The 15,626-nt window shown below is 43.1% G+C and overlaps 1 protein-coding gene across 4 annotated transcripts in view; it reads left to right on the forward strand.

The window, feature by feature from the left end:
* The window catches only part of LYN (LYN proto-oncogene, Src family tyrosine kinase), a 116,555-nt gene extending 102,032 nt beyond the window's left edge, over window positions 1-14,523 (forward strand). For all 4 annotated transcript variants that reach the window (XM_059394598.1, XM_059394596.1, XM_059394595.1 and 1 more), the window contains exons 11-13: window positions 766-919; window positions 3,579-3,710; window positions 13,038-14,523. In XM_059394598.1, coding sequence (XP_059250581.1) covers window positions 766-919; window positions 3,579-3,710; window positions 13,038-13,240 — 489 coding nt within the window. In that variant the 3' untranslated portion in view covers window positions 13,241-14,523. The remainder of the gene's footprint in view (window positions 1-765; window positions 920-3,578; window positions 3,711-13,037) is intronic.
* Window positions 14,524-15,626: the final 1,103 nt, after the last annotated feature.

Here is a 15,626-nt window from a genome sequence, read left to right on the forward strand (position 1 = left end):
AATCCTCTGTAGAATCCAGATGTATACACTCATTCCTCTGTGACAGAATCCTAATTAGAGCTGCCTTGTCACTGCTCACCAGAGCCGGGGACATCGATCTTGCCTGCTTTCCTTACAGATCTTCATCTTCATGCTCCCTAAACATCGCTTTTTGATTTCCTTAAAAAACCAATTTTCTAGCATGCAATGAAGGAGGAGTTTCACCTCCCCTACTTTATGGTTCTGTTTAAATCTTGGATGCTTTCCTGCTGTCCTGCTCTGTGGTCAGAGTGAATCTGTTCCTTCTGGAACGTGGAGCGGGGAGAACTCAGAGAACCGGTTCTGTGGGCTGCTGTTGATTAACCGGCCCGCATGGATGCTGCTGACCAAGGACATCCTGTTCTTGATACCCCAATCACTTAATCATATTCGCATGTCGCCTTCTCCAGCTCTGTTTTCTCATTTGAAACCCTGGGATCATGATACCTGTGTATCTCCGTGCAAGAATATAGCAGGGTCTTAAAAAGACCCCCTCAGTTAGAAAATGTCAAGGCATGCAGCTGTGTTAAAAATCACATGGAGATGTGACCCCTATATTGGAGATTTGGGGTGGGGGCAGCTATTTTAAAAAGGACTCAAAATATTGTCATGTACCTACTGTGCTTAAAACTTGGGATGAACAATCCATGAAGGGTTTCAGGAACTCGTACATATTTTGGTTTTCCTTGATGGTCCTCTGTGATAGCCGACCCTAAACTGAAAATGAGAGCCTCTTTCTGGTTTCAGATTGCAGAGGGAATGGCATACATCGAGAGGAAGAACTACATTCACCGAGACCTCCGAGCGGCTAACGTTCTGGTCTCTGAGTCGCTCATGTGCAAAATTGCAGATTTTGGCCTTGCCCGAGTGATCGAAGATAATGAGTACACAGCAAGGGAAGGTACGGCGTCCTCACCGTCTTTACCGTCTTTCCGTGTTTGGTTACTTAGTTCTGTTTTTGTCTGTTAGGTTTTGTTTTTTACAAAGCAATTATAGTAGTCATCCTTAAAAAGAACTCATTTGGCAAAATGTTCACAATGGACCATAGTTGCTGTTTGTGGGTTTGTTCTCATATCTGTTCTTAGAAATTACTCTCCCGATTAACTCCACATACTGTTTGTAAAGTTTACAGATGTTGTCATTTGTATTTCACTTAAGCAAGGGAAAACAAAAAGAGGCTTGGCAAGTTCAGAATTCTTTGTTTATATTGTATGTTCAAGCTTTTTACCCAAACAAAGAAGTACACTGTTCCTAACTGTAGAGAAGACATTTGCAACAATAATTCTGTATCCTGTATTCTGGCCTTTTCATTGCAAATTAAAACTCGGAAATTATCACATACAGAGAAGTAAATGTAATGCACTCCTTGATTTAACCATGTTCCATATTCCACACATATTAAAACACGCGGAGAGGGCGCCTGGGTGGCTCAGTAGGTTGGGCGTCTGCCTTCGGCTCAGGTCATGATCCCAGGGTCCTGAGATTGAGTCCCACATTGGGCTGAGCAGGGAGTCCGCTTCTCCCCCTGCTGCTCCCCCTGCCTGTGACCTCTCTCTTGCTCTCTGACAAATAAGTGACTAAAATATAAAGAAATAAGATGGCAGCTTGAGAACATCATTTTGATTTGTTTAGCATCTCTTGTGCCCATGATGTTTCGAGCGGTTCTCCTCCTGCCTCAAGATTGCATTCTCTTAGGTGGGTGACAACTGGTTCTCAGCAAAAAGGCAGATGAAGGAAAACAGTTTGAGGAAGGGGAGTGAAAAATAATAGCTAAAATGTAGTGAGTAGTTGCAGTATGGCGGTCACTATTCTAAGTGCTTTTCTTTCTTTTTAATTTTAAAGATTTATTTATTTATTTTAGACGGAGAAAGCACAAAGCAGGGAGGGGCAGAGGGAGAGGGAGAAGGAGAGAGAGAATCTCAAGCAGGCTGCCCACTAATTGTGGAACCCAACGTGGGGCTCGATCCCAGGACCCTGAAATCATGCCTTGAGCCAAAATCAGGAGTCAGATTCTTAACTGACTGAGCCACCCAGGCGCCCCTCTAAGTGGTTTTCATATGTTATCTCATTATGTTTACAATAACCCTATGTAATAAGCCCTATTGTTGTTGCTATTATTATTATCATTCCCACCTTATAAGTGAGGCCACAGAGAGATTCAGCGGCTTCTAAGGTCCGATGGTAAGAGGGAGAGCCAAGAACCAAAGCCAGGAGATGTAACCTCAAAGTTCACCAGCTGGAACATAGTCCACTGGCTCTGTTGAATTAGAGAAGCCTGGTGCCTCACAAAAATAACTTAACTATTCTTTTTTTTCTGAAGATTTTATTTATTTACTTGACAGAGAGAGAGAGAACACAAGTAGGCAGAGTGAGCGCAGACAGAGGAAGAGGGAGAAGCAGGCTCTCTGCTGAGCAGGAAGCCTGAGGCATGCCACGCATGCAGGTAAACCCACTTAACTCTGGCACCAACCTTAGGGAAGTTCTGTCTCCACGTTTTATAGATGAAGGTGCCGAGAACCCCCAGAGACAGTAGTAAGTGGCCTGCCAGGTTCACACCAAGTTGTGTGACACCACCACCACCCCCCCGCCAGCGAGGGCCACCCTGGAGCCACCCTGTCCCATCCCCCCACCCTGCCCCCTTGCTGACGCCCAGCATGCGGGGTCAATCCCCAGATCGTGCAACAGTGAGTACCCTACGTGCCGTACCTAGCAGGTCCATGAGGCTGTCTGCTGTCCTTAGTGATCTTGTTCAGATTTCCAGTTTGGGTCTAACACCACAAGAAATTCTAAAGCAAAGACCTAATAAAGGCAAGCGTGTTTAAAATCTTTAATAATAGTTGGTGGAAGCCTAACCTTTCCAGCATATAGGGATGGCATTCTGTGCCTGAGTCCCTTCCTCGAGGTGTCCCTGCAAGTTACCCCTGAGCCAGGTTTGTCCCTTAGGCCCAGCTTCCCGTGTGAATCTTGGTGTCATTACTCTCTCTCTCTCTCTGTGTGCAGATCATGATGCTACCCAATTCCTAAAAGTAGTGCTGTTTGGGCTCAGCAAGTGAAAGCAGGAGATACCTTAACCTGTGAAGTAGTATCTAAATTTCCTATTGGTATGGGCTTACAGAGATGTCCGAAAGAATGTGCGCATCAAGAGATAATTTATATTCCATATAAACATAGTATGGGCTCATTGGAGAACATTTGAACACTGAAGATACATGCTTTAGGAGCTGCTGTTGAGGGACAAATACACAAGCTAAGAACAAATGCCTTTACATTCTGTGCCATATTCTTTTGTTTAAAGTGGGCTCTTTATGATGTCTCTGGGAAGATACACAAGAAACTTTGCTTCTCATAGGGGGAATGCCCAAAAGGGAAGTAGGGGAGGGAGGCAACTATTTTCAGTATGGCATTTTTGTGCCATCTCTGTTCTGTGCTATGTGTGTGCACTACCTATTCAAAAGAAATAGTTAAAATTTTCCCCAAAAGAAAGAAAGTATGAAACCCACATGCCCATGACTTTTTTGGTTCGGCTCAGAGGCCCAAGTAAGACATGTCTTCTCCCTTAGGTGCCAAATTCCCCATTAAGTGGACAGCTCCAGAAGCCATCAACTTTGGATGTTTCACGATTAAGTCTGATGTGTGGTCCTTCGGAATTCTCCTGTATGAAATCGTCACCTATGGGAAAATTCCCTACCCAGGTACTGTTTTCTTACCTATTTCCATTCAAGAGGTCTGCAGGAGAAAAAAAAGAAAGTGGCAGGAGGCTTAAAGACATGAACCCATATCCAAAAGCTAGGAGTAATAAGCCCTTTGTTCCAAAAGACCGTCTTGAGTGGAAAGTGTTCTAAAAATGCTTAGACATTTCTCTGCCTTCTTATTTTATTGAGTGCATCTTCTTTTTCCTCCCCTAACGAATGCCACCTCTTAGTGCCCAGAAAGTGCCTGGCACCGTCATAGGTGTTGCATATACGAGGCGGGATTTCAAGGTGAGACACGGGTGCTTCTCCAAAGCAGGGCACCTGATGAGGGAGGAAACAGACACAGAAATGAGGATTCCCAGTGCTTTTGGATTAGTTTTGAAACTGAGTTTTATACAAAGTACGTTGGAGCCTCTGCCTCTTTGGGAAATAACCATCTCTGTTAATCAGTGAAAGGTCTTTCCCGTCTGTTACTTAACAAATGTGAGGACGTCCATTCAGTGTCTCTAGATTGTGAAAACAGAAAGCCCTTGGAGCCAGATTGCACCAGCCCTCCCTTTCACTGGGATCTGTGCCTCAGTTTGCAAGGAGGATTTCTCCCAAAGTCTTCTAGTTAATGTTAGGCTTTTTACTAAATTGATGGACATGATGAATTTAAAATTAAATCTTTAATGGCCAACTCATTCTCTCTTTCAAAAAGTATCTGAGGTTGCTGGGCACCTGCAAGGGGTCCCAATGCAGCAGTCCCAGGTGCTGCCTTTGAGAGCTGATATTCTAAAGAGTGGGAGGAGACTGGTAACAGTCAGGCGACAGGCTGTGAGATGGCACAGCGCCCTATCAAGTGGGTTAAAGATTAGCGAGGAGGAGGAGGGGGGTTGCTGGTTTTCTGCTGTGATCCTGGCAGCAGCAGGTTTGAGGAGAGAGCCACAGGGCAGTTTGGGGGGCTGAGCATCCCGTAGAGGAAACAGGCACTGTATGGGATTCCGAGGCCCCGTGGCTTGGGTCTCGATGAGAATTTGCTGGATGAATGAATGACGTGGTTAAGCCATTTAACATCTAGATAGATACCATGCTATGGATGACAAAGCCTTGTGGAAAGAGCCTCAGTGTGTCCTTCATGCCCCTGATCACCCTCAGTGCTGTTTGGAAAGGAGCCACAGAGAAGTCGGGGACCAGGGGCCAGCGGGGAGGGGAGAGCCTTTGGGTGGCACCTACACAGCTGGTCAACTGTGCCTTGAAATCCCCCGTGCCAACACTTCATAATCTGACTGCCACTCTGCTCTGGATGCTGAATGAATGGAAACATTACTGGAAAATAGGGAAAACCAGGAAAAAGAAATACTTTCTTGATCAGTCCTGATGAATCTGACATTATATATCTATATCTATAATCTCTATCTATAAAATAGGGAAAATATTTCTTGATCAGTCCTGATGCCTGATATTATGCATCTGTGTCTATGACCTATATCTGTCTATAATGATTGTCTGTTCAGATTACATATATAATCCGATATTGGATCAGATAAGCATTTAACTTCATCAAATGATCTGTGATATTTCTGACGTGCTCCAGAATGACACACAAATGATACCCATGAGACTCAGAGAAGGAGACTCTTGACCAGAACTGAAAACCACTAGCTCCTGGCAGAGCTGCTTCTGAACCCCAGGCCCTTATGCCTCCCAAAAACCTTATTCTCATCCACTGTGCTCAATGTCCAGGATTTTAAAATGTTAGGGTAAAAAAAAATTGTTTAAAAAAAGAAAAAAGCAATAGAAAAATGGTAAAAAATAAAATAAAATAAAATGGATAAAGAAGATGTGGTCCATATATACAATGGAAGATTATTCAGGCATCAGAAAGGATGAATACCCAACTTTTGCATCAACATGGATGGGACTGGAGGAGACTATGCTGAGTGAAATAAGTCAAGCAGAGAAAGTCAGTTATCATATGGTTTCACTTCCTTGTGGAACATAAGGAATAACATGGAGGACAATTAGGAGAAGGAAGGGAAAAGTGAAGGGAGGGAAATCGGAGGGGGAGATGAAGCATGAGAGACTATGGACTCTGAGAAACAAACGGAGGGGTGGGGGGGGGGGGGGGGTGAGTGAGCCTAGTGATGGGTATTAAGAAGGGCACGTATTGCGTGGAGCACTGGGCCTTATAAGTAAACAATGAATCATGGTACACTACATCAAAAACTAATGATGGGGACACCTGGGTGGCTCAGTGGGTTAAGCCTCTGCCTTGGGCTCAGGTCATGACCTCAGAGTCCTGAGCTTGAGCCCCACATCAGGCTCTCTGCTCAGCGGGAAACCTGCTTCCCCCTCTCTCTGTCTGCTTGCCTCTCTGCCTACTTGTGATCTCTCTCTGTGTCAAATAAATAAATAAAATCTCTTTTAAAAAAAAAACTAATGGGCGCCTGGGTGGCTCAATGGGTTAAGCCGCTGCCTTCGGCTCAGGTCATGATCTCAGGGTCCTGGGATCGAGTCCCGCATCAGGCTCTCTGCTCAGCAGGGAGCCTGCTTCCTCTCTGCCTGCCTCTCTGCCTGCTTGTGATCTCTCTCTGTCAAATAAATAAATAAAATCTTTAAAAAATAAATAAATAAAAAATAAACTAATGATGTACTGTATGGTGACTAAAATAACATAATAAGTAATACAATCTACTAGCTACCCTGGTAGCTTGTCCTTTAAGATACCATCGGGAGCTCTAGATTGGTGATGTATTCTAGTCATGAGAAAAGCCTCTAGCATTAGGAGATGCAAACAGAACTGAACAATCCTACTTACATAAATATCAAAGGATTCGATTCACAGGTCCCACAGAAATTGGTGAATGATGCCAACACAGGCTATGTCCATCAGTTAGAAAGCCACAAGTGGGAGAGACCCCACTGATGATTGAGTTATCTGGGCATATTTTCTTTACCCAGAAGAGTGCTGGATTTGTTAAGTTTGTTTTTTTTTTTTTTTAAGTGGTTTAGAAACCATATGCCTAGCTTTGCAAAATAATGGAAATAAGAGAGAGGAGAGGACAAAACAAAGAGGAAATAAGGAAAGCAAATATAAAGTGCACATTCCTTTTTTAAAGGAAATAAAAGACTAAAAGATGAAATATGCCAAGATGTTACTATCCTTGGGCAATAAAATGATAGGTTTTATTAATTTTCTTTTTGATAAGCTTCTGAAGTTTCCAGTTTTAATTTTCTTCTAATTTTTAAAAAATTATGTCTTTATTAAATATTTCAGTTCATCTTTAAGTAATATACATGCTTCAAAAAAATCAGGTAGTATGAAATGACTTTTTTTTTTTTTAAAGATTTTATTTATTTATCAGAGAGAGAGAGGGGGAGAGAGCGAGCACAGGCAGACAGAATGGCAGGCAGAGACAGAGGGAGAAGCAGGCTCCCCGCCGAGCAAGGAGCCCGATGTGGGACTCGATCCCAGGATGCTGGGATCATGACCTGAGCCGAAGGCAGCCGCTCAACCAACTGAGCCACCCAGGCGTCCCACGAAATGACTTTTAATGAAAAATTGCCTCCCTGGCTTCATGCTCCTCAAAGGCATTTACTTTCAGGAATTTTAGTTATTTGTTTTAATATTTGTTGCTCAGAATTCAAAACATTATACTATTATCTCTTAAGTAAAAAATTTTCCCATTTTACGTATCATTAAGAGTATGATACCATGGTTCTAATTCAAGGGATACAAAGAAATGTATGGTGGAAGTGGTGTGCTTTTTATTCCTCATCTCCAGTCACCCCTCCTCCCCTTGCCCCCACTGGAACCATTATTATCATTGGAACCATTATTATTTATGGCGAATTGAACAGAAATATTCTAGAAATATCCATGGAGGCACAATTAGAGGTATACCAAATACACATGTTGGCTGGTTGCCAAAACTGCTATCTCCAATGGAGAGCAAACTTCTGGGAATAAGAGAGTAAAATACACAATTTTGTCAGTGAAAGTTACCTGTCAAAATCCTAGTAGTCAAATACTAAATATGGGACAGTAGAGGGTAGGAATGTCATTTCCCATTTGCAGTCCTCTGTGTTGAAAGAGATTAGTCAGACAGGTACATCTAATATCCTGAGCTTCTGTGCACACCAAATGTAATTCAGGAGAAGTCTTTTTCTTAACACATTTTTAAGAAAGAGGCCTGTGCCTATCAATCATAATTTTGGCAAATGCCCCAAACCCTTTGTTTTCAACTACTGTTAGTCCATTTCAGTAATTTTCTGTTGAGTTTTAAAATCTTTAGTTTCCCCCCACCCAGGCTCAAAACTATGAGGAATCCTATTCTTAAGGCTTCTCTTTTTCTCATTGATAAGTGAGCACAGAATGACTAAAGACAGTTCATCATGGTTCCTGCTGTACTTGACTTCGGAGTTGGTCCTCATGAAAATTTGAGGCATCAAAGTTAGTATTCTACTTCTAATTCATACTTGGGACTTCGCCCAAATAGGACTTTTTCTTGAGAGACTCACGACCTAGATAGAATTAAATTGCTAAGTAGGTATCATTATCAGTTTTGCTTATGTTGTGAATACTAGTATACCAACCTTTCGCCTAGAATTTTAAACAAATTCCTGCCCTGGATCTGGCTTCTTGTGCAGCTGGGCCAAAGCAGATGGCTTCTGAATCCTGTGCTGTGTCTCGGATCCTGTTTCTTCTGTGGAAGAACTCAGCATCTCTCTTTATGACTGAACTTTCACTGGTTGTTGTTATGTTAGGCTGGGTACTTGTTTTGTCCCTTCTATTTGGAAACCTGTAGCCATGAATTCTGGGAAGTTTGAAAATATCCTCTTCTCCATTTTCTGTTCTCTGAGTTCCATGCTGGAAGGTGGAAGCCGCTCTGAGTCTCCTGTCAGCTCTTCTGTTTCTCTCACTCTGCCCTCAGCACTGCTCGAAGGCTTATCTCCTCACCCTTCCTTTGATGAGATGTTTTATGGGAATGAGGGTCTGTGGTGGTCCCTGGCTTCCTTGTTAGCACCCTCCTGGGTCAGCGTTTCCAGGTCCTGCCTGTGGGGGACGAGCCTGGCTGTCAGCATTCTGGAGGTGCACTAGGGAGGGGGCGTCAGTGTCTTTAGTTGTTGTCATTGTATTTTTTTTATTGTAAAATATACACAGAGTAAAATGTACCATCACTCGGGTGTATCGTTCAGTAGCAGTAAACATACTCACATTGGCACACAACCATCCTCACCCCTAGTTTCCCCAACTTTCTCATCATCACAACCTTAAACTATAGCCATAAATCAATTACTCCCCATTCCTTTACCCTCCAGCCCCTGGTAACTTCTATTTTATTTTTTGTGTCTGTGAATTTGACAACTCTAGGCAGTTCTTCTGAGTGGAATCATACAGTATTTGTCCTTTTGTGTCTGACTTCTGTCCCTGAAGGTGGTGTCCTCAAGGTTCATTCAGGTTGTGGTGTGTGTTAGAAGGGTCTCATTTTTTCCATGTTCTGCCTTTCTCCATCGCACACTTGACTTTTTTCCATCCCCCACTTGACTCCACCTCCACTGGCATTCCTGAGCGGGGCGGGGGAGGGGGGGTTCTTCTCCTGCAGGTTCCCCAGCATTAACCTGGGGCACCTGCCAGGTGGGTTCTGGGTACAGTCTGTCTGCAGCCACCAACCTCTCCCTTCACTCCATGGTGTGGCTCCATGGGGACCCTTCCCAGGGTGGGGTGAAGCATCCTGCCTGTTGATGGGGTTCCTCTCTTGATGGCACTTCAGTTTCATGTTCCTCTTCTTGGCTCAACCGGCTTCTACCTCTGCATGACACCAAAGATGGAGTTTAAGTTTTTGCTTTTTGTTTTCGTTGTTTTAGGATGAATTAAAGCGGGGGGAAGGAAGGGAGGCCAAAGATCCTTACCTCACTAGCTTAAAAGCAAGCTATGATAATGTCCATATATGAATTTTCTGAGGAAAATAGAGGGGATCTTTGTGGTTGGGGGTTTGTTTTGCTTTGCTCTTACAGAGAAAAAGGAGGCTTGAAAGTGACAAAATTTTCTGAAGCTTCATGTCTTCTCTGGCTGTTTCTTCCCAGACATGTCCACCATCTTAGTAACACATGTAAATTGGAATCAGAGAACTCAGTCTTCTGTAAATGCTTACTTTGATCACAGGCAGTGCTCAAAACATTGAAAAACTCGCCTTTTTGGAAGTACTACCAGGTGGGAGACTATGTCTCATGGCAGCCCCTACTTCTTGCTCTCACACACAAAAAGGCCCCTTGTCTCTAAAGACTTTGTTTCTGGAGCTGCTAGATTCCCATCCAGAGGAGAGTTGCTCACTCTCTATTTCTTTTCTCTTCTCTGCCATACTGCACTTTTCTCCTCCTCCATCACCAACTTCTAGTCTCTGCTAATTCCTATCCACTCCAGATACCACTTCCTGCCCCCCACCCACCTCCCTCTTCTGGGGTATCTCCCCCACTGGGCTGTGAGCCATTTGTGGACATCGCTCAGTCTTAATCGTCTTTGTATCTGTCAGAGCTTAGTGTTAGCCTGTGTCCCAGGGTAGGCGCTCAGGAAATGCTTGTGGAGAGAATGGGGGCTGGAATATGAAACTGCTTGCTTTTCCGATTATGGGCCAGTGGGTGTTTGCTTTCTTTAATCTAGCAACAGAGCAATGACCAAGTATCAAGTTTAATCTTAGGGTTTGGTTGAGGTCTCCCTCCCCTTCTCTTTCTTTCTTCCATAAGACTTGTCACTTAATAGCCTTATTTACTCAGGCATTCAAATTTCTTTCTTATTAGTCCTCTTACCAAGTCAGATTCCCCCAGACAGGATGGAGCACACCTGGCCTTTATCTGCACCATGGAGAGTCCTGCAGAGTTGGGAAAACATATGAGAATGAGGAAGGAGAAATCTGCAGTGGGACAAGGCCGGGGTGGGGCTAGAAAAATCATCTCAGCTGGGGGTTCTCCAGGCAGAAAGTGAAAGAGATATTCCAGAAGGCAGCCATCAGGCTGCCATTTTCTGTCATCTTGAATGTTAGTTCTTCTCCCAGGATCCTAGAGCTTCACCCAGTGCCCATGTAAAAGCATATAGAGGGATTTCACCTGATATTTATCCAAGTGAGCAGGGTTCATGGCAAGAGCCAGAAATATGCTAAAACCACATACTTTCTGGAGACTGGAACCCCAAATGAAGAAAGGGCTGCAAATCAGTCTGTTGGCTTCAAGCAATGAGAATAAATTGAAGTCTTTTCATTAGAACATTCCAGTTACACAAATATCTAAAGATTGTGGTTCGGAAGACTTCAGCAAAATTAATTCACCATGTAAACAACTTTCAAGAGATCTCCGCATTTATCAAGTGTGCTTGGAACTTTCCATTTCAAAAAAGAAGGACTCTTCCAAGACAGAAGTAATCAGGTCTTCTTTCAAGGGTTTAAATCTAGGCAGGGCCTTCAGTCACTGTTCTTAGAAAAAGAGAGCTTAGATAAGGGCAGAGGAGTTCAAAGGTCACTGATCATGCCCCATGGTTAAGAAATAAACAGAAACCCACTCCACAAATAGGATAAAAGTTTCACAAAATCTCACTAACTCTCACTATATGCGATGCATTCTGGTCTTTGCTATTTCATTTTGTTTTGATTTATTTTTAAGAATACTTGTAGCTGCCTAAAAAATCAATTTGTTGATCTCAAATGGGTAGTGACCCACAATTTGAGAAACACAGATTAGAGGATAAATTCAAAAGAAGGCTCTGTTTCAAATCTAGTAAAATAGCTCTCTTTTAGAATCTTCCCAGTGACCACCAGTGGTAAAAATCTATGGCTGTGGAATGGAAATTGATTGTGATAAATGGAATTCTCCATGTGCCAGGCATCAGACATATTCTGCCTGAAAATACGCTGCATGTAATACCTTTTTCCCTACAGAACGAGGTATCCACAAAACACACAAAACATGCAGATGTGGATAGGTCCTGCTGAACCACTAAATGAGCATATTCCTCTGTCCCATTTTAATCATGGAGGAAAATGATCTTTTTTTCCCTTAAACCTGTTCTTGATATCAAAGGTGGACATTTCAGCTTCTGAACTACCCTGAGTCATTTGGCCATATTAAAAGCTGCCCTTCATTACCAGTCCTCTTGTAGAGCTCAGTAAGAATAATGAACACCCCGCTTCCCTCACTGGGTGCTGAGAACATGCATATCCAAAATCAGTGTGAGCTCTGACTCTGGCCTGTATTGAAGACTTTGTAGGGGACAATTTAATGATTGGGACATAATCCATTGGACTAGCTGATTTAAAGATTTTGACTTCTTCTAGTAAACTTACAGGGAGAAGCTGATTTAAAAATATATATATATTGGTATGAGATAACATATATGAAGATAATTTTTTGGTATATGTATTGCAGGTAGAAGCTGGAAACAATACTACAAAAGGAATTGAGACTGAGGATTAGGATTGGGTTTGAGTAGTTCATTTAAGAGTCAGTCAAGTCCATTATGCCTCTGCCATTACGAACTTGCTCTGTCTTCTACTTCCCATTTGGCCTCTTCTCACTCAGACAAACAATACTGTCTTGATCCCCTTCATACTAAAATTTACATTATTTAGTTGCTCACAGATGTCTCCTTAGCCTCCCTATCCATTTGTGAGGGCTGTCATAACAAAATACCACAGACTGAAAAGTTTAAATTAATTTTCTCAGTTTTGGAGGCCAGACATCTGCAACAAGGTGTTGGCAAGTTTGGCTTTTCCTGAGGCTCCTTGTTGGCCTATAGATGGCCACCTTCTGTCTGTGTCTTCACACGGGCATTTCCTTGGTGCCCACACAATGCCCACACATCCCAGGTCTCTGTGTCCTAATCTCTTCTTCTATGGGCATCCGTCAGATTGGGTTAAGGTTCACCCTCAAGGCCTCATTTTAACTTGATTACCTCTTTAAAAACCCTATCTCTACAGGCAGTCATGCTCCAAGGCTGAGAACTGAGGAGTTCACGGTTCCGAGGACTCCAACATATGAATTTATGGGAGGCGGGGCACAATTCAGCCCATAACCACCTCTAAAGCTTGCTTCAAGAATGGATGCCAGATGGGGTGTCTGGGTGGCTCAGTTGGTTAAGTGTCTGCTGTCAGCTTTGGCCCTGATCTCAGGGTCCTGGGATTGAGTCCCTCATCAGGGAGTCTGCTTCTCCTTCTGTGCTCACTCTCACTCTCTCTCAAATAAGTAAAATTTAAAAAAAAAAAAAAAAAAAGATTTTGGGATGTGAGGATCAGAAAGCCCACTGCAGCGCTCTGACCCTGGGTCAGATTTCTCAATGGTACATTTCTTTTGCTTTAGGGAGAACTAATGCCGATGTGATGACCGCCCTGTCCCAGGGCTACAGGATGCCCCGCATGGAGAACTGCCCAGACGAGCTCTATGACATCATGAAAATGTGCTGGAAGGAAAAGGCAGAAGAGAGGCCAACATTTGATTACTTGCAGAGCGTCCTGGATGATTTCTACACCGCCACGGAAGGGCAGTATCAGCAGCAGCCTTAAAGCACAGGAAGACTCAAGGCCGTTCACTGGGACAGCTGCCTCCTACAAAAAGAAAACGGGACAATCCCTGTTTGCGCTAGAATCTCACGCACTAGGACCATCCACCGTCCCTGCTTCCTGAAAGTGAGGCTAGGTTACTCAGGAAGGACACTCTCCACATGGAAGAAAAGTATTCTCGTTCTCATTGGCTGATGCCCACTGATTGCCACTTGGACCCGTCCCAGCTGGCAATCTTGGTTTTCTCGACCAACATCTGCAGACAGCCTTCTGAGAAGAAAACACTTGTTCTGTCCAAAATGCACCCACTCTGGCCTCTTGTTTACAGCTCGATATGTGACTCCAAGGTTCAGAGGCCATTGCAGTGAATCTCAATTAGTAACAGACTTAAACTCATTTATAAAAGTAAAATAACCAGATGCAAATCATGACCCTTCTTTGCATTTTCTCTATGCTTTGGCTTATCTGTTAAAAAAAAAATTACTAATCCAGTCTGTTACATTTTGCAGGTGAAGTCCGAACCTTAAAATCGTCTCTCCGAGATTTCGGTGAGATCCCCTTCCCCTGAAATCTGAGACTGTTAAACATTTTCCTTCCATGGAGACTGCTCAGGACCCCCACACATGAAGCAGAACAGTCACAATGCTCTTTCTGGTCTGTCCCTGTAGAAATGTCCCTTGTGAGCATGCAGAGCTGCTGTGTGTCCCAGCGTGGACCCTGCCGACCGCCAGGGCTGGCCCAGATCTCTCAGGACAGGGACCAGGGCCTCGGGAATGGCTCTACCCTAAGAAGGAATATCTTTAACAGTCCACCTTTTCAATTCCACAATTTCTTATATAGACACTTTCTTGACAGTTTACTTTGGGAGAGTAATAAGATTCTAATCTCTGCAGGGCCTCTTGGGTCCTTAAAAATGTAAGAATTTTCTTTATTGCTTCCAATGATTTGAACGTTATTTTAATGATGAAATGTTAATTTTAGTTGTACTTGAGAAAAGTAAAAATGCGATCTTTGGGTCTATTTTTGTGATTCAGCAATCTTTTCTAAATTGTGTAAGGCATGTGAGAGATTATTTATACAAAGATATGAAAGCAGAATAAGTGACTAATGAGGCTGGAAAGAGCCCCCCGTAACACAGGATACGAGAGGTTCTGTTTACTAAAGTTTTCTACTGTAAGTTTTTAATAGAAAATGCTATGTCACCTCATGTTTCACTTACGCTCTTGTGTATATGCCTAATATTTCTATTTTTTCGATTTTATTTTAATACACCTGGCCCAATAACATCTTGAGCTTTTTCCTTGTGTTTAACATTTTCAGTTGTCATCATCATAAAAATGAGTCTCATTTGGGGGGAAATGGAAGGGGATTCCATATAGTTACACTGTTTAAAGAACTTGTATAAGTTCTACCTCCATCCTTTGATCAAAAAAAAAAAAGAAAGAAAGAAAGAAAGAAAGAAAAGAAGTGAAAACCAGGAGTTGATAGTCTGAATATCCCTTAATAGAGCCAAATAGGATTTGTTTTCAAATAGGCTTAGCAGGCGTCATTAGGATTTCATTTTATGTGTGTTGCCTAGCTGTGGGTACCTAGAGGAAGGGACAAAATATTCTACTATTCCCTAAATTTTCACCCATTTTCCTGTGCATTTTTTAAAATGCCCTTCCTTAAAATATTCTGAAGTTCTTGATTCACAAATGCCACCTCACGAAGATGGAATATTATCACCATATGATGTCTGCAAAGCTGCTAACTTGATTCACAATGGTCAGTCTTCTGCACACACCCACCTGCTCACATTTCATTTCAGAATCACGCATATGACCCAGCATGTTATGTGGAGAGAGAGTGTAAAGAATCCCTAAGGCAAAAAGAAATCTCTAGAAAATTAGTAAGTTTATCTTCACCTTGTTTTTCTTCTCTGAATTCTGCTTTCTTTTGCCATTTTAATTCAGCTTTTCCTCTCAAGTCTATGAGACTTTCCTCTGTCACCTTGGGCCTCGTCACTCCCAGGATGTGCTCCAGCCACATCATACCCAAGGGACAGCAAGCTCAGTCTCTTTCCTCATCAGGAGGATTTCAGCATCCTCATGACTGGTGGGCAGAATGAGAGGCTGGGTAGGTGTTTGTGTCACAATAGGGTCTCCCGTGGAGTACAGAATGCTTGATATCGTCACATCCCTGATTGTTATGGGGGAGTTGAAAGGTAGAATGCCTGCTCCTCTACCCTCTCAGACCCTGCCTTTGTGGTTCTGCTGTGAGGTGTTTGTGTCACTACTCAAAAAGCTTTCCCATGGATATACTGTGTGCCCAGGCTTGAGAGTCACTCCCTCACTTTGACCCAACATTGCAAAGTTAACTGCTCAAGGGAAGGCCAGTCCTCTCTTTC

The sequence above is a fragment of the Mustela nigripes genome, chromosome 3, assembly GCF_022355385.1.
Source record: "Mustela nigripes isolate SB6536 chromosome 3, MUSNIG.SB6536, whole genome shotgun sequence".
In the NCBI taxonomy this organism is placed as follows: Eukaryota; Metazoa; Chordata; class Mammalia; order Carnivora; family Mustelidae; genus Mustela; species Mustela nigripes.